The 19,773-nt window shown below is 38.2% G+C and overlaps 1 protein-coding gene across 1 annotated transcript in view; it reads left to right on the top strand.

Annotated features, from left to right (window-relative positions):
• The window catches only part of LOC127420683 (protein mono-ADP-ribosyltransferase PARP10-like), a 36,566-nt gene that overhangs the window by 1,041 nt on the left and 15,752 nt on the right, over positions 1–19,773 (top strand). The window contains 7 exon segments of the mRNA XM_051663148.1: positions 4,979–5,157; positions 5,245–5,487; positions 7,371–7,610; positions 7,699–8,732; positions 9,673–9,885; positions 9,974–10,109; positions 13,440–14,387. Of these exon segments, the coding sequence (XP_051519108.1) occupies positions 4,980–5,157; positions 5,245–5,487; positions 7,371–7,610; positions 7,699–8,732; positions 9,673–9,885; positions 9,974–10,109; positions 13,440–14,387 (2,992 nt within the window). The 5' untranslated portion in view covers position 4,979.

Below are 19,773 nucleotides of genomic sequence, written 5' to 3'. Positions count from 1 at the left end.
TGTTATGTTGTTGATTTGTAAACCTGCTTGAGCAATAGTAGCTGGCCAACATTTTTTATGGAGAGAGTGTGATTGGGGTTGGTTGCCTTATTGATTTAGTGGTTGTTTGGCACATCAGTATTTCGGCTGAATTGGCTAGCACATCAGATATAAAAATAATACATAATTCATTACATCATGCAGTATTTACATATAAACTTAATATATCTAAACAGACACATACTGTATACACACACATGCCTTGTACATACAGTATATAATCTATGTATGTACATATTTAAACCATTATTAATGTGTGTTATTTGGCATATTGCACACATGATAAAAATTGAAAACATCTTTTATTTATGGTTTTAATTTTATACATTTCAGTTTATAAATAATGGTTAACACAGTATTTAAGTAGATGAATTTGCATTATTTTAGTGATATGGTGCTCTATTTTAAGAGTGCTAGCCATAAGCTCAGTGCAATGCCATAAGCCATACACGCAAAGTCAGTAGGCATGGCCAGGAAGTTTTGGCATTTTTGCGCAAGACGCGCGAAGTCTAGGCGCATGTGGGTTTGGCAAAATTGTGCACGCAATGCGCAAATATCCTGGATGATGATAGCACGCTGTATGTATGCTGCATGTAGCTCGAAACATCACGTTTGCTTGTGTGGTGAGCTCATTACATTTATTTACACTGTAAAAATGAACTGCTGCCTTAAAGTTTTAAGTTAAATCAACGTAGCTTTACAAGTAATTTTAAAAATAATTTTTACAAAAATAATTGCAAAAATAAAATTGCATTATTTTACATTTAGTCTTAAAAACAGTCTTGAAATAACTTTTAAATCCATATTGATTTAAATTAAAACTTTAAGGCATCAGTTAAACTTTTAAGTTAAAGTAGATGTATTTTTTTTTACAGTGTAGGAGCAACAGTGTGCCGACTTTGTTGTGAGTTTTTATGGATATACATTTTTGGGTCATGCACCTGGATTCAAACATTGTTTGGATGTGCATGCTTTCTACGATTTTTGATTCTGAATGAAGGCAGCACATTCATAAGTCACTAGTGTCAATGTACTGTTACATTATGAACAAGATAAACATTATATATATATATATATATATATATATATATACTGTAGACAGATAGATAGATGGATGGATGGATGACATGTCTTAGGTAATGTTGCGATTTAAATTTGTCCTTGACTGTCAGGGCATGAAACGCTTTTTATATGCCGGAAAAGTTACACCACCGTTAGTACTAATTTGATATCGGCTATGTTAAATTATAGAGAATGTAAGTAAAATGAATCACATTTTATCAACTGACACACAAATCATGGCTAGTATAACAGTGATGGTATAGGCACGCACTTCACTTCTAATGGTCAATTTGGATTTAAAAATATTAATTTACTTTTTTGACTACATAACTTTAATCATTAATTAACAATGGTCATTAAATATGTTGTGGTATTGCATTCCTTTATCTTCTATGTAAAACTTTACATTTAATTGCACCAGTGTTATTACAGTTAACAAAAACCAAAACGAAAACCAGCTAAAACAATTCTCATGAACTAAAATAAAAATAAAAAATAAAATGATTGGAAAAAAATAAAATAAAACTAAACTAAATTAATTTTTCATAACCCCAAAACTAACTAAAATAAAATAAAAATGATCTCAAATGAATTTTTGTTTTTAATACTCTTGGGTGAATATGGTCAAGTAGAAATTTTGGAAAATGTATATTTTTTGATGCATTAATTATGATCCAAACACACATAACCTAACATTATTTAAATTACACCTTTATAGAAAGCTTGATGTCTTCTACCTTAAGCAAAAGCAAAAATTGAGAAATTCTTAATACTGAGAATTAAAACTTTCGAGGAGACTCTTTTCACAAAATCCCAGAGGAACAATGATTCTCTAGAAAATACACTATATTGCCAAAAGTATTCGCTCATCTGCCTTTAGACGCATATGAACTTAAGTGACATCCCATTCTTAATCCATAGGGTTTAATATGACATCGGCCCACCCTTTGCAGCTATAACAGCTTCAACTCTTCTGGGAAGGCTTTCCACAAGGTTTAGGAGTGTGTTTATGGGAATTTTTGATCATTCTTCCAGAAGCGCATTTGTGAGGTCAGACACTGATGTTGGATGAGAAGGCCTGGCTCGCAGTCTTCACTCTAATTCATCCCAAAGGTGCTCTATCGGGTTGAGGTCAGGACTCTGTGCAGGCCAGTCAAGTTCTTCCACACCAAACTCGCTCATCCATGTCTTTATGGACCTTGCTTTGTGCACTGGTGCGCAGTCATGTTGGAACAGGAAGGGGCCATCCCCAAACTGTTCCCACAAAGTTGGGAGCATGGAATTGTCCAAAATCTCTTGGTATGCTGAAGTATTCAGAGTTCCTTTCACTGGAACTAAGGGGCCAAGCCCAGCTCCTGAAAAACAACCCCACACCATAATCCCCCCTCCACCAAACTTCACAGTTGGCACAATGCAGTCAGACAAGTACCGTTCTCCTGGCAACCGCCAAACCCAGACTCGTCCATCAGATTGCCAGATGGAGAAGCGTGATTCGTCACTCCAGAGAACGCATCTCCACTGCTCTAGAGTCCAGTGGCGGCGTGCTTTACACCACTGCATCCGATGCTTTGCATTGCACTTGGTGATGTATGGCTTGGATGCAGCTGCTCGGCCATGGAAACCCATTCCATGAAGCTCTCTACGCACTGTTCTTGAGCTAATCTGAAGGCCACATGAACTTTGGAGGTCTGTAGCGATTGACTCTGCAGAAAGTTGGCGACCATTGCGCACTATGCGCCTCAGCATCCGCTGACCCCGCTCTATCATTTTACGTGGCCTACCACTTCGTGGCCGAGTTGCTGTCATTCCCAAATCGCTTCCACTTTGTTATAATACCACTGACAGTTGACTGTGGAATATTTAGTAGTGAGGCAATTTCACGACTGGACTTGCTGCACAGGTGGCATCCTATCACAGTACCACGCTGGAATTCACTGAGCTCCTGAGAGCGGCCCATTCTTTCCCAAATGTTTGTAGAAGCAGTCTGCATGCTTAGGTGCTTCATTTTATACACCTGTGGACATGGAAGTGATTGGAACACCTGAATTCAATTATTTGGATGGGTGAGCGAATACTTTTGGCAATATAGTGTATCTACAAAGTATTTGAAATAAAATGTCTTATACGCTGTTACATCATAAATAATTATGTAACATTTACAAAAATTCCACCTCAAAGTCCAGTCATTTTTTTAAAATATTGCTTTTCCCACAGGTGTTCATGAAATGAGCTCTGCCACACATGCCAGCGTAAAATTTAAAGAGATCATTTCCCCAAATATGAAAATTATCTACTCACCTTCATGCCATACCAGATGTTTATGACCTTCTTTCCTCTGCTGAACACAAAGATTTTAGAAGAATATCTCAGCTATGTAGCTTTATACAACATAAGTCAAAAGGGTCCAAAGCTTTGAAGATCCAAAAAGCACATAAAGGCACCATAAATAATCCATAAGTGGCTTAATTAATATCTTTTTAAAAAATTAGACCATCTTTTTGGGTGAGAACAGACAAAAATGTAACTCCTTTTTCACTAAAAATCTTGCAATTGCAGTATACAGGAAAGACCAGCAAGGAGACTGCTAATGTCAAGATAAAGGGTGCTGTCTTTATGTGCTTTTTGGAGCTTAAAGATTTTGTACTGTGATGACTTGCATTCTATGGACTTACAGATCTGACAGGTTCATCTAATATCTTTGTATGTGTTCAGCAGAATAGAGAAAGTCAGACACATCTGGGATGGCATTAGGGTGAGTAAATAATGCAAGATTTGTATTTTATTGGGGTGAAATGTTTGTTTACTTCACAAAGATTAGTTTAGTAATAATTTATAATGAGTTAAATAAATTCATATAGACACAATGGGGTTAAAGGTTTAGGTTAGAGTTAGATTTTTTAATCAATTTATCAGTCCAGCTCTCACACACGATCCGTTGCGTCACAGCTCTCACACACGATCCGTTGCGTCACAGCTCTCACACATGAACCATCGCGTCACCTCTCCCACATGATCCGTCGCGTCACCTCTCCCACATGATCCGTCGCGTCACCTCTCCCACATGATCCGTCGCGTCACCTCTCCCACATGATCCGTCGCGTCACAGCTCTCACACACGATCCGTCGCGTCACAGCTCTCACACACGATCCGTTGCGTCACAGCTCTCACACACGATCCGTCACGTCACAGCTCTCACACACGATCCGTCACGTCACCTCTCACACACGAACCGTCGCGTCACCTCTCCCACATGATCCGTCGCGTCACAGCTCTCACACACGATCCGTCGCGTCACAGGGAAGATATGGGGTGGACATGTTTTCTTTAGTGCTGGCTCAAGTAAGAGCAGGGGAGTCATTATGCTGATAAGTAAACATCTACAATTCAAATATCTCAAACAGAGTAAAGCCCCGGTAGTCCAGCCCTGGAGCTGCCCATGTTAGAATGTGTGTATATATATATATATATATATATATATATATATATAGGAGGAAAGAATATAAAATATATATAGGAAGAAACACAAAGGTATTTTATTCCAGAGTCAAAAGGAAAAATAAATAAATAATTCAAATGAAATTTTTTTTAATAGAGATTATGAAAGCTGTTTTATGACCCCTAAGATTTTTTTGTGTGATTATTTTCATGACATTGAAGCACATTTTCTCCTCAAATTCTCATTACCGTAATGCGTGTGGATGATTCTCTTTATATGACACAAATATATACAGGTTTTGAGAGATTCACCCAGATTATGACTGTATACAGTTTGTTTTACTGCAGTACCTCACATAAGGTGTTTTTTGAGTAGTTATGTCAGGAATGTCAGTCTTAACCTGCTCAACTTCATACTCGTTGTGTTTCCTGTTTTGTCAGGATGGCTGATGTCAGCAGCCTAGAGGAGAGGAGTTTGGAAGTTCTGGATATTCCTGATGATATGGACGATGACTTACTCATGCTGTACTTTGAAAACAAGCGGCGCTCAGGAGGAGGGGATGTGGTTTCTCTGGTGAGACATGGAAACAAAGCAGTAGTGGTATTTAAAGAGGCTGATGGTAAGACCAAAATCCACTGCTTGGATTGTGTACATTTACAAAACTGCAACCATTACATGAGCAAAACTCTTATCCCTCCAATACTAGTTGCAGCCAGAATTCTCGCCAAGTCCCATGTCCTCCAAGAAACCAGATTGACAGTGCGTAAAAAACCACCAAAGGACCGTGGAAAACTGCTGCTGAGAGGGCTCAATCCAAACACTAGCCTGAAGTTAGTGGAACTTTATGTAGAAAGCCTTACTGAAATGGAGTCTGATGTGGATTTCGCTCTGTATCCGTCTCCAAGCAAGGACCTGGTTCTAATACAGCTACATGCACGCTTGTCTAAAGGTTTGTCACTGGTATATCAGCAGTACACAGTGGCCTCAATAAGTATTTGGACACTTAAGCCACACTTAAGAATTAGACAACAAAATATCAAGTTCCATTTATTTTGAAGAAAGATAGCAGAAGCGCACTTTTCAGTCAAAATGTTTCACAAAAAAAGAATTTTCTTCCACTGTAAAAGTGGTAACGTGCAACTGTTACCATAATTATATATTTCTACATAATCAAACCACCTAATATAGTCAGGTTGATTCAGTCATATTTAGTACGGTAATATTTTTGACTTGAATAAAGCCACTTAATTAATGTGTTAATTAACTAATAAATTAACTTTCTTTTTGGCTTATTTTTCAACACCTCCAACCACTTGACATGTAGAGACCACTTTTCATTTCAAGTCCTGCATTACATTTTTTTCCCTTGTTGAAAATGTTGTTTCATTTAAAAATATGTCACATTACTGAAGAAAAATTTGTTGTGAATGCTGTTTCATTTTGACTTTAATGTGACGAACTGCACCTGTGTGAACTTGAAGGGAACTGACTTCAAACATCTACTAAAAATCACTTTGGGACCAGTTGCTTAAAAGTAATTCTAGAATAATTTTCTAGAAAATGATAGTTAGTTTTGGGAAAAGCTCTAACATAATTTCTTTGCGGATAACATTTGGTTTGATAATTTGTTAATAGTGTTTACAAGGTCCAACTTGACCAAAGGAGACACAGATCATCCTAATGTTGACATCACACGAAACGATTATTTGCAACAAAACAACATAAATAATACAACAAACGTGCTTAAACCTCTATGAATTTCTAATAACAACTATTTAAATGCTCCCTCATATTTCCTTTGACCAAGGAAACATAATTAAATAATTTAAGCACAAGGAATGATGTCCAGAGCCTCATTTTTGTTTTTTTGTTTTTTCATTTTGGATTTTTAAGAAAAATAAGTTCAAGGAACATACAGTAGATATTTGAGCTGTGAGCTCAAAACTTAAAATTTCAAGTAATGGTTAATTAAGACAACTTGATTTTTCCAGTTATGACAACCTTAAAGAAAAGACAAAGACCCTTTCCTGATCGGACAGTGAAACAAAATAACCTATTGCCCAGCCTAAAGGTCAACCCCCCCCCCCCCCCCAAAAAGCATTTAAAGTAAGTTCAAACCTGTCCACCTTATTTTTCAGCGTGAATAGGGCACCGCCATTATCCACCTTGAATGTGGACCTCTTCCGGTATAAGCCACCTCCAGCTATTTAAGCAATACAAAAATACTACAGCATGCTGCTTTAAATTGTAAGCTGGCAATATATGTCATCATATTATTGTCATTAATTATTATTTTCATAAACACATTGGTTTGTAGTGCAAATTGTTTGACCATTTATTGCTTTTTGCCATCGTTTAATCACACTGTTGCACAGGCAGAATGAATGAGAGATCAGGCACTAATCGCCTTTTGAAATAAATAAACAAAGGCAACATCAGAGGTTTTGCAGATAAATATGAATGGAGGTTTACATGGAGACATTAAAAACTGCATTGTCACGCTCTCTGTAAAGTAAGAAGCACATTTTATTACCGTCTCTTCAATACAACACACAGCAACAAGTGAATTATCTACTTACTCTTTTACTATAAATGCTGATGTTAGAAAATTATCAGACATTGGCATATTATTCTGCTGTTCATCATGCGATTGTGTGATAGTTTATAAACTTATATCATTAAATTCTGGTCTTATTATCCTTCTAGTTATTTACATTGTGGAACTTTGTCACATTTGCCAGAAACGCAGCCACTTGCTTACTTCTGCATTGCAAAATAAAGTTGATAAACATGTAAAAAAAAACTTGTCTTAAATTTATTGTCTTAAATTAGGTGCCTTAGATTTCCAGACACTTTGTGACAAGGTTTCTAAGAAGGATGTTGACGGAGCAAAGATCACTCTGGAGCAGGTCGAATCTACAGACTCCATTGTAGTGGCCAACCTGACTCCCAGTTTCACAGAGGACATGCTAGAGCTCTACTTTGGAAGTAGTCGTGGTGGAGGGGTGGACGTCCTAGGAGTTACCATGCTGACAGAGGGATGTGCTAAAGTGTCCTTCAATGATGTTAAATGTAAGACATCTGATGTCTTTTTCCAAGAAATTCCTTAAAGTTACTTTTTTATGGTTCTGAATCTCAGTTTGAGCTTTTTCTTTCACAGCTGTGGACTGTGTTCTCCAGAAATCCCATAATCTGGAAGGTACAGATTTAATCGTCAAGCCGTACTATGACTTCCTGCAAGCGGTGGTGGATGAGTCAACTGTGAGAGCTCATAATGTACAGGGAACGTTATTGGAGGAGACAGACCAGATTGAGACTAGAATCAGCTCTGTCTCAGCCCCAAGTCCTACTGCTTATGATCCAATGACAGGCACCAGCTTAGAACATAGTGTTGCTCTCACAAACAATGTCACAAGTTTAGTTAGTAGAACTGCTGCAACATCATCTAAAGTTGAGCCCAAGGATACTGAACCATCTACTCCAAAGGAAAGTTTTAGCTTCATATCTGTGCCTGATTCCACCAAACTTAAGATGCTCAGTTTGAGTAACCTACCAGAGAACCTCACGAAAGCTCACCCCAATTTTGAGGTCAGTCTGAAAAAAGATGGCGTCCAAATCAAAGGTCCAGACCAACTTGAGGTTGAAAGACTCAAAAGCAAAGTTTTGGAGATCCTAACTGGTATTGCACAGGCACATTTGACATATGAGACCATCAAAGCAGAATTTCTAGGAAGGGAGGATGTTAAAAAGAGGCTGCATTTGTCCTTAAAATGTTTACCATCAACATACAGTGTGTCAGACTGTATGGTCACTGTAACGTCTTTGTCTCATAGCGGGGTCAAGAAGGCACGTGACCTTATAGAGTCCCAGATAGCTGAGTTTAGTGTGTTGATAGACAGAGAGTACAAATCTGTGCTCTTCTCACAAGAGTGCTCTGACTTCCTTGACTCTCTGGATTTCTGCAGTGCCAAAGTATCGGACACTGGTGAAATGATTACTGCGGTCACCCTGAAAGGGATGGAAAAAGAGAATAAAGAAAAGGTTGTTCAGTTTCTGAGCACACCAATTCAGAGGGAGACTGTCCTCACTATGGAGCCAGGACTGCTCACATTCCTACAACTCCATCATCAAGATCTACTGGCAGACATGGGAGAGGTCATCTTATTCCCACTGGAGACCGGTGATGGATTGAGTGTAAGTCATTGAGTTTGTTTTCATTTTACTTAAGTGGATGATATTCAATATATAGAATTCAAATTATATTCAAATTTAATTTAATAGAATTAGTAATATAAAAAAAGCATTTGAATTAAATTAAGAAATTAAAATGTTTAAATAATTTGTTAAATGTATATTGTTAAAAACAGTGATAAAATGTAAAATAATAGAAATATGTTTTAGTCAATCATTAATTTCTTGGGAAATAAAACATTTTAATTAAATTAAGGAAAAATTAAGAAATACAAATATTAAAATGATTTCTAAATATATTTGGTACTGATAAAGTTATACAATTATTTTTAATATAATATAATTATGTTATATTTCTATCATAGTAGTATAATTAAATTTCTTAATTTTGTATTTATTTTGTTTTTCTAAATTAATTTTTATTTCCTGCTAAAGTAATGACTGAGTAAAACTATAATATAATTCTGTTTTATGAATTTATTGTGAAATATATTTTTATTAAATTAATTATAAATACATTTTAATATAAAAATATTAAATTATATTTAATATAATAGAATAATGTTTTACTCAATCATTACTTTCTCAGGAAATAAAAAAAGTTAAGAAATAAAAAAACATTTAATTTTTTGTTAAATATAAATTATTTTTGAATATAGATATAGATGCAATATATATTTAACATATTTAATATAATATAATGAAGTATATGTATAATACACTATATATATATTTAAGATGTATTTATATACTAAATATAAAATAGAAATTAAAAAAAAATTAAATATGTTTTACTCAACCTTTGATTTCTTTTACATAGTGAATATAATCCTCTCACTAGATTATTATTATTATAATAAATTGGTTGGTCATGATCTTTGAAATTAACCATCTCTTACAATTACACAGTTTTGTAATCTGTTAATCTGAATTTGACTTTCAGATCCAGGGAGATCTAAATGCATGTCAGATGGCAGAGGAGGTGTTGAGGAGTGTAATCGGCTCGACCTGCTCAAAGTGCATTGTGGTCAGTCAGCCTGGCATTTCCCGCTTCCTGTTGGAGGAGGAGGGTGCCAACATACTGGCAGAGATGACAGCCAAGTTCCAGGTGTACATCAACATGGAGAAGGTGCACTGGGAACCACTAGAGGACAAAGTAATTACTCCAGCCTCTTACTGGTCCTTCATTCAGATCTATATCTCAAATACTCCACAATGGTTATATATGGATGTGCTTTCCACAGGATATATTTGAGCTGGCATGGAAAATGACTCCCTGTCAAAACTTTGTGAGAAGTTCCTCAAGAAATTCTGTTCAGGACTTCACTGTTGGAGCTCCAGTTGTCAGTAATCTTAATGCCACTGATGCCCACACTTCAGGTGATTACATGTAAATAATCTCTTTAAATGTGAACATGAAATCAAAATCGACTATTTACTTTCTTAATACATGTTCCAGCTTATTCCACAGAAAAAAAGTCTTCATAATTTTTCAGCTCTGCCTCTGAAACAATTTTACTTTGGGGCTGACATCTCCTAGGCTGTACAGGCTATTGGCTCATGTTAAGCCAACATTCAAAATTAATATTTTTTTTAGGCTACTGTTACAAAAATCATGCCAATAGTGTTTAATGGCATTGCAATTAATGTGAATGAAGTTGGACGAATGGACAGTCTCACCGAATGGACGAATGGACAGTCTGTTTACTGCAATAACTACCGACTGACTGTACATTATCCCTCATATTACATGGCTACTTACCAAGGAGATAAATAAATAAACACAAAATATTGATTTGCATTAAAAATTATGTTATTACGTGAGAAGAAAGAAATTGCGAAGACTCCAGAAACAGCTCAGTTAAACCTCCGGTTTGTGTCAGAATTCTGTAGGTGTATATATTTAGAAAATGACCGGGGTCTCATGGGCAACATGCGGGGGGTCGGACGTGTGAACGGCGAGCTCTGTGCACTTTGCTAGTTTTAATAATATTTGTGTCACATATTTGTGAGATTCGATACACCCTGATCCTTAACTGTTCTATGAAGACAATATGTCAAAGAATTCAAAATCCTCGGGCTCTGGAGATATTAAAAGACACTTATGTGCTCAAGCTGATTCCCCTCGGTGGCAGCCAGGAAGCCCCGGACTCAATTCGGACGGTGAACTGAAAGAAATCCGGCGTGAATTGATGAATGTGTCGGCAATGCTAACGAAGGACATTGCAGACATGGAGGATTTTGCTGTAATACGTAGATCGATCACATATTCACTGAGTTGGTTACAAGAGTTGCGGAGGTTGAGAAACGGATTGATTATCTGGAGTCATCAGAGAGGGAATTAGCTGCTAATCCGCTAGTGACCAAGATGGATTTGGACCGCATCTGGGAAAAACTGGAGGATTTGAAGAATCGTAATCGACGAAACAATGTCAGAATTGTTGGAATTCCTGGACAAGCTCTTCCCAAGTCTGCTCGACATAACAGGCCATAAGCTGGAAATCGAGCGAGCTCACAGAGTCCCGGCTCAAAGATCCACTGAGGGAGACAGGCCCCGATCAATTCTGGCCAAATTTCTGAGATCGTCCGATAATGATCTCGTGTTACGCGAGGCGAGGTGTAAAGGAAGGCTTTCTTGGAAGAACCACAGCAATTTCTTGTTCCCAGACTTGATTCAAGGAATGCAAGAAACTCTTACATCAACGGAAGGTCGCTTTTGCACTGATGTTCTTGGCCAAATTGAGAATAGTTACTAAGGATGGCCGCAAAATATTTACATGCCCACAGCAAGCTATGTCCTCCATAAAGACAATCGAGTGATTAAGCCATTTGGTGATTTTCATGTTGCTGCCTAGTGGGCCTGACTCACTGAACAGACACTTAACTGTCCGAGGAAATGGGCGCTTTTTTCGTTTCTTTTTGTATTGGTTCTGCCTAGTGGCTGGAGTTTGTTTTGTGGAATAACACTCCCTCGGGACAGTTGTGGATGAATCTGCCCGTTCTTGGTGCTTATGCCTCCTATCGGCTGGAGTTTATTTTGTGGAATAAAAGGAGTGATTAGGGCATGTGTTGCACTCGTGTAACGACCGAACGGACCGGCTCACTGAACATTCGTTTGACTGCCCGAGGAACTGAACGACCCCCTTTTTTTGTGTGTGTGTGTGTGTGTGTGTGTGCCGGTTCCGCTAGCGGCTGGAGTTTGTTTTGTGGAGGAACACATCTTCGGGGCAATCTACAAATTTTTTGTGTTTTTTCCGCTTATTGGCTGGAGTTTGTTTTATAGAATATATTCTGTTATGTAATTCTGTCTCACAAAATTTGTATAGAAGCACCGGACTTGAGCAATCGAATGGCAAAGTTGTCACGGGGGCTCTCTTAGGTGTACATGGACTGTTTGAGTTTAGAAAGATGGACGCCGGTTGGCGCTGTCGTGCACAGGGTTAATGCACACGTTTTTCTTTTTTCTGTTTGTTTGGTTCAGGGGGAAGTTTGGGATTTGATTGTTGCTCTAATGTTGGAATGTGGTCTTTATAACTTTTTTTTGACACACAATCTATTTTTTCTAATCTGTCAAAATGTCAAATGTTAACATGAGTGGATTGTCTCTCTCCATGTGGATTGTGAATGGGCTGGTGCACCCCATAAAAAGAAGGAAGGTTATTTAATTTCTTAAACAAAAGAAATGTGATATAGTGTTTCTTCTAGAAATGCATTTTTCCTCGCAGGAAGCTGACAAAATTTGGGAAGATATGGGGTGGACATATTTTCTTTAGTGCTGGCTCAAGTAAGTGCAGGGGAGTCATTACGCTGATAAGTAAACATCTACAATTCAAATATCTCAAACAGAGTAAAGATGAATTAGGAAGAGTCATTATTGTTTTAGCAGAAATTCAGGAGCAAAGTCTTATTTTGGCTAATATTTACGCACCTAACGTTGATGATCAGGGCTTTTTTATAGATCTTGAAGGGATGTTGCAAGGCACTGGCACCCCTCATGATATAATACTGGGAGGAGACTTTAATCTTTTGATGGACTCAGTCCTTGATCATAGTGAAGCAAAAGTGTGTAAGCCCCTTAGAGCAACAGTGACGCTTCACAGGATGTGTAAAAATCTTGGTCTTATAGATATTTGGAGACTTTTGAACCCATCTGGGAGGGACTATACATTCTTTTCACCAGTCCATAAGATTTATTGTTGAATAGATTATGTTGTTTGAAAGTATATCTTTAAAAAAAATTTTTTTTTAAATGTTTTTATTAATTAATTAATTTATTATATTAAAAAAAAAACAGATTATGTTCTAATTATTGGTGACCACTGTAGTGCATGTTTGTGTCACGTGGGGGGTGTGGGGGAATGTTCGGGGGGAGGGGTTTAATGTATATAATTGATTCCGTATTTTATGTTATGTTTGTATGATTTATGTATGGAATCAATAAAAACTGTTAATAACAAAAAAACAAAAAAAAGGAAAGAAAATGACCGTCTGACTCTCATTGTCCTGCTTATTACATGACCGCTTGCCAAATTAATAATGAAGCATTACCATTGGGATACGTCGACATGCTCACCACATCCTGTTAACCATCATTAGGTAGAAGCTTATAAAAATGGTCTGATTATGAAAACAAAATGTTCATCCTCTTCTATTCTGTGTCACATTACAGTAGAGTACCCAACGTTTACTAAATGTTTTCTGTTTCTTCAGCTCGTATAGAAGCAGCTAAGAGGATCTTGTCCGTCATTGGCAGTGATCTGACCCCAGAACCTTCTAGTTAAAGAGCCACAGACATGGAAGAGGACGATCTGTACTCAGACCAGGCCCAAGATGCCTCAGCTATGCAGGAAGATAACAGTGACCTACCTCAGGCATTGCAGGCTGTTGACGTCCTGAGTTCCTCTACACCCATGAACACCTGCAGTCTAGAGGACGATGCAAGGCTCATGTTGGCGATTCAGCTATCTATGGATATCAACCAAAGAACAGACACCGATGATCTCCAGAAAGTTCTCGAACTTTCCAAGAGTGAATCCATGGCAACTGAGGAAAACATGCAGTTTGAGAAGGCTGTCGAGATATCATTGCAGGACACCATCAAAGCATACAATACGGCTGAGATCTTCGTGTATGCTAACTATACCCATGATCTTGTTAGGGTAGACATTGCATTGGGGAAGAAGGTGGGGTTGAGGCACTGTGAGGAGAAGTTAGAACACAAGAAACTGCTGAAGATTTCATCCCACCAGAAGAGATGCATAGAGCTTATTAAGAGAAAGCATGCCGTAGACATCAACATTCAAGGCACGACCGCCATAATTTCTGGCTTTAAAGATTACGTCTCTGAAGCCATCACTGAACTGAAGAACTTCATGAAAAGGGCAGCGAATATGATGAGTGATGGTGAAATCATAAAGACTGTACAGTGGGTGTGGCATGAGCACGGGTCCGCTACAGCGATACCGTACCCACCAGATGCCATAGTGTTTATTGAGAATGCTTGGAAGATGAAACAGAAAAAGATTGATATTCTGTTCAACAATCAGCCATACAGCATTGACTTTGAGAAGATGGAGGAGTACAGTTTGGCATCTGGGAAATCTGTGCCTATTAAACGGAACATGCTGAGCACAGAGGACTTGTATACAGATGGCACAGGTGAGAATTGAACCAAAGTACTTATTTGCCTATTTGACGATGGCTATGTTTACACGGCAACAGAGTTTGGTTGGTAAAAAAAGTTCTGTTCATATACACAGTTCGGTAAAAGAGAATAACATCTGCATTCTTGAACTGAAGCAACTTGATGCGCGCTATTCCAAAGTGTAATAACTTGCTCCGCCTCTGAAACCAATTTTATTTTAGGCTTTCCATGATCCAGTCAATTCCTGATAGATAAAATCAAGTGCCCTACATTTTTTGGTTTCACTCTGAAATAAGTCACAATAGGGAAGAAAAAATGGGTTGAGAACACTGTTTCATGTTTAATGAATGAGTCCCGTTAATGACATTCAAAAAAGATTGTTTGTAACCCTACACATGAACAGATGTTGGTTACAGATAATATAAGGGATGCGTGGTATATTGGTGACCATATTGGCATCTGCTATAATTAACGTTTTTCCAGATATCGGGTCTGATCCAAAACTTAGTGAGCTGCCTCGATGTCTCCTGCCTACATAGGCAGCTGTCCTCTTTGGCAGCATCCTAACTGAAATGGAGCCTCATAAGAGACCGATTTGGAACACTCTTCATTGGCAGCAACTCCACGTGCCATTTAAATAGCGCTCCTCATGCTCAGCGCACAGCAGACTGGACTCGCAATTGATTTCAATACAGGTTACGTGAGAGGAATGATACGATACTCTGAGCATAAATACGCATAGCACTTACACATTTTGGGGAAGTTATTTTTAAGTATTGAATGGATTATAAGTATATTTATAATCCAAAGGTGCGGAAGTATTGCAAGTTACACTGAAAATGCAACAAAAAGAAGTGTACTAGAGTATACTGTACTACAGTATAAGTACCCGGATGTACTACAGTATAAGTACCTGGATGATGCACTTCTTAACTGAAATAATGCAGTGTGGAATGTTGGACACTTCATGCACTCAGTGCATGCTGAGGAAGCGGAGGGAGCGGATTTAAGGGCCTGCGATGCTGGCCTGACAAAACAATATAAATGTTTTTTTTTTTTTTTTTTATATTATTATTTTTTGTAATTAACATTTTTATTGATTCATATGCACATGACAGTGTAAAAAACTCAACACATATATAAAGAATCAACATTTTACATTTAAACCCTACTAATACAATCCCACGCCTGACCCCTAACGAACACCCCTGTGGTCCCACATAACACACACACAATCCACAAATAAATAAATAAATTATATATATATATATATATATATATATATATATATATATATATATATATATATATATTATACATATATGTACACAAATAAATAAATAAATAAAATAATAATAAACATACATGATTAAACTAAACTACACTCTCCACATCCCCTCCCTGAGAGTCCCCCCAAAAAACTAAATATTTGCCTCATTTTTTAACAAATAAGTCCCTAAACCCCAACCTTCTACTCACCGCCTCTTCAAATGCAGCTACCCTCCCCATTTCCACACACCACTCCGAAAAATAGGATGCTCCGCTTGACTTCCAACCCCTTAAAATTACTTGCCTGCCGATCATGAGACTGGTCATAACCCAATTTTTTATGTGATTATCTCCTAAATGCATGACCGCCCCATCACCCAAAATACAGAGTCTGGGACAAAGCAAAACCTGAGTGATCAAAACATCACACAAATAACTCTGAACCCTCAACCAAAACTCCTGGATCTTAACACACCCCCAAAAGACATGGGTAGTGTCTCCAACTTCTGACTGGCATCACCAGCAAGTGGGTGTGTCTTTAAGACCAAGCCTATATAATCTAGAGGGGGTCCAATAAAATCTATGTAAAATCTTAAATTGCATAAGGCGAACCCTTGCATCTCTAGATACAGACTTGACATTTTTAAGAATCTTAGTCCACACTCCATCCTCCAGTGCCAAATTCAAATCTTTTTCCCATACTCTCCTGAGAGAAGTCAAGGCTTCATCCCCCAGACTCTGAATTAGTAGGGAGTAATACACTGATGCTTCATGGCCTTTTCCAAAAGCAGCAATCACCTCTCACAAAGCACCTGCCGCTTTAGGGGGGTGCGTGCCACTCCCAAAAATAGTGCAGAGTAGGTGGCGAAGCTGTAAATACTTATAAAACTGAGATCTGGGAATGCCAAAATGTTGAACCAAATTTTCAAAAGGTCTAAATACTCCACCCTCATATATGTCACCAAGTGCATTAACCCCCCTCACAATCCAATCTGACCAACAAAAAGGGGACTTATTAATACATAGTTTAGGATTCAGCCATATGCTCGAGGCTGCGTTTAAATAAATATCCGAATTAAACACTCTGGACACTTTTGTCCATATCGAGTGCAAATGCAAAATAATGGGGTGCGACTTAACCTCTCCGGCTAGTTTGATTGAAAGGCTTTGCAGTGGCGAGATAGGGGTGAGAACTTCCTTTGCAATACAAAACCAGGGAGGGGCTCTATCAGGTGGAAGCGACCAATGAGCCAAATGTGTAAGACCAAACGTATAATAATAAAACAAAATCTTGGGTAGGCCTAACCCACCTTTCAATTGGCCTATGTAACTTATTGAAATTTAACCTGGGGCACTTATATGTGGCATCACCACTAAACTCACCAGGGTGTGATCTGAGACACAAAATGTTTCCAATTGAGCAATCAACAACAGAAGAAATGAGGGATTTGGATATAAAAAAAAAATCTATTCTAGAATAAATCTTATGGACTGATGACAAAAATTTATAGTCCCTACCAGATGGGTTCAAAAGTCTCCAAATATCCGAAAGACCAAGATTTTTACACCATCCTGTGAAGCGTCAGTGTTGCTCTAGGGGGTTTACACACTTTTGTTTCACTATGATCAAGGACTGAGTCCATCAAAAGATTAAAGTCTCCTCCCAATATTATATAATGAGGGGTGCCAGCGGCTTGCAGCATCCCTTCAAGATCTATAAAAAAGCCCTGATCATCAGCGTTAGGTGCGTAAATATTAGCCAAAATCAACCTTTGCCCTTGAATTTCAGCTAAAACAATAATGACTCTTCCTAATTTATCTTTAATCTGTTTGAGAAATTTGAATTGTAAATGTTTATTAATCAATATAATGACTCCCTTGCTCTTACTTGAGCCAACACTAAAGAAAACATGTCCACCCCATATCTTCCCAAATTTTTCAGCTTCTTGCGGGGAGAGATGCATTTCTTGAAGAAACGCTATATCATATTTCTTACATTTAAGAAAAGTAATAACCTTCCTTCTTTTTATGGGGTGCCCCAACCCATTCACATTCCATGTGGAGAGAGATAGTACACTCATATTAACATTTGACATTTTGATATAGTAGAAAAAATAAATTGTGTGTCAAAAACAAAATTATACAGACCACATTCCCCATTTGTGAAACAAACAAACCCCAAACTTCCCCCCGAGCAAAACAAACAGAAAAAAGAAAAACGTGCGCATTAATCCCGCCCACGACAGCGCCAACTGGCGACAGTCCCTCTAAACTCAAAAGGTCCATGAACACCCATGAGCCCCCACGACAACTTTGCCATTGGATTGCTCCATTTTGCCTCACAAATTTGTGAGGCAAAATTACATAGAAAATACTTTGTAAAATAAACCCAGTAAATAGGAAGAATGAACACAAAGAATGTGTGGATTCATTCACAGAACTGTCTCAAAGGTGTGATTTTCCACAAAACAAATTCTAGCTGATATAAAACCGTTCAGACATGTTCAGTGAGCTGGCTGTTATGAGTTCAACGGATGACGTAATCATTCCAATGTCCCGTAAAAAAAACTCAACAAAACAAACTACAGTCAGCAGGAGGAATAAGCACGAAGAACGAACAGATTAATCCACAGCTGTTCCAAAGGAGTGTTATGCAACAGAACAAGCTCCAGCCGCTAGGCGGAACCAACACAAAAAGAAACAAAACCGGCATCCCGGTCTCCGGATGGTCGATTTAATTCCCTTGGAGGCCACATAAACATATATACCATGACTTACACAATCCGTCAGCTTTTTAAAAGACATCTTTTGTGTGAGCATGTAAATATTTTGCGGTCATCCGTAGTGTCTACTCTCAAACTTTGCGACGACCCTCGTTTCTATTCTCAGTTTGGCCGGAAACATCAGAGCAAACGAGATATTTCGTCGATGTAAGAGTTTCTTACATTCCTTGAACCGATCGCGTTTCTCTCTCGTCAAGTTCGCAAAGTCCGGGAACAAGAAAATATTATGGTTCTTCCAAGAAAGCTTCCCTTTGCTCCTCGCCTGGTGCAACACAAGATCTTTATCGGATGATCTCAGAAATCTGGCCAGAATCGATCGGGACCTGTCTCCCTCAGCAAATCTGTGAGCCGGGACTCTGTGAGCTCGCTCGATTTCCAGCTTGTGGCCGGTTATGTCGAGCAGACTTGGGAAAAACTTGTCTAGGAATTTCACGATATCTTTGCCCTCCTCATGCTTAGGAATTCCAACAATTCTTACGTTATTCCTGCGGCTTCTATTCTCAAGGTCTTCAAGCTTTTCAAGGAGATGTTAGCGGATTAGCGGTTAATTCCCTCTCCGAAGATTCCAGAAAATCGATTCGTCTCTCAACATCTGACACTCTTGTAACTAGCTCAGAGAATTTTTTTTCCATCGCTGTAATCGATCGACATATTACAGCGAGATCCTCCAAGTCAGCAAGAATCTTCGCCAACATCACCGACATGTTGGACAACTGACGCTGGCTTCCTTCTCCCGCCGGGCCATCCAAATCGAGTCCCTGGTCTGTAGGCCTGTCGGGGCTTTCATCCTGAACATGTAAGTGTCTTTTAATGTCTCCAGAGCCTGAGGATTCTGACTTCTTTGCCATGTTTTGCATCAAAGAGCAATTGTGTAACTGGGTGTATCAAATTCACCAGATTATAACATGAGAATAATTGAAAATTTTGCAAAGTGCACAGAGCTCGTCGCTCACATGTCTGCTTCTTGCATGGCGTCACGTGACCCCCCCAAAACAATAGAAATTAATGCCGAATGTGGCAACTAGCGAAACTTCTGTGAAGACCGCACCTTACTAATGTGAGTTGAATGCTTTACCATCATCCCCCGCTGTGTGAATATGGACGCTATTTGAGATACAAGTGTTGAATTGAGTTTGGCTAACATGCTAAAGCTAGCAACAACAGTAAATGCTTCGAAGTAGTAACAAAATGTTTAAGTGTTCCATTTTTGACAGTTAATTCTCAAACTATTTTTATAATAGTTTGAGAATTTTATAATATAATTCTTCATATCAGAAGCGCACCTAAAGTATGATGCCTTAAAATACTGCTTCTGGAGGGAGCTCACTAGGTTTTTGGAAAAGATCCA

The sequence above is a fragment of the Myxocyprinus asiaticus genome, chromosome 30 (assembly GCF_019703515.2).
Source record: "Myxocyprinus asiaticus isolate MX2 ecotype Aquarium Trade chromosome 30, UBuf_Myxa_2, whole genome shotgun sequence".
NCBI classification, from domain to species: Eukaryota; Metazoa; Chordata; class Actinopteri; order Cypriniformes; family Catostomidae; genus Myxocyprinus; species Myxocyprinus asiaticus.
This window is presented reverse-complemented; position numbering and strand designations above follow the sequence as displayed.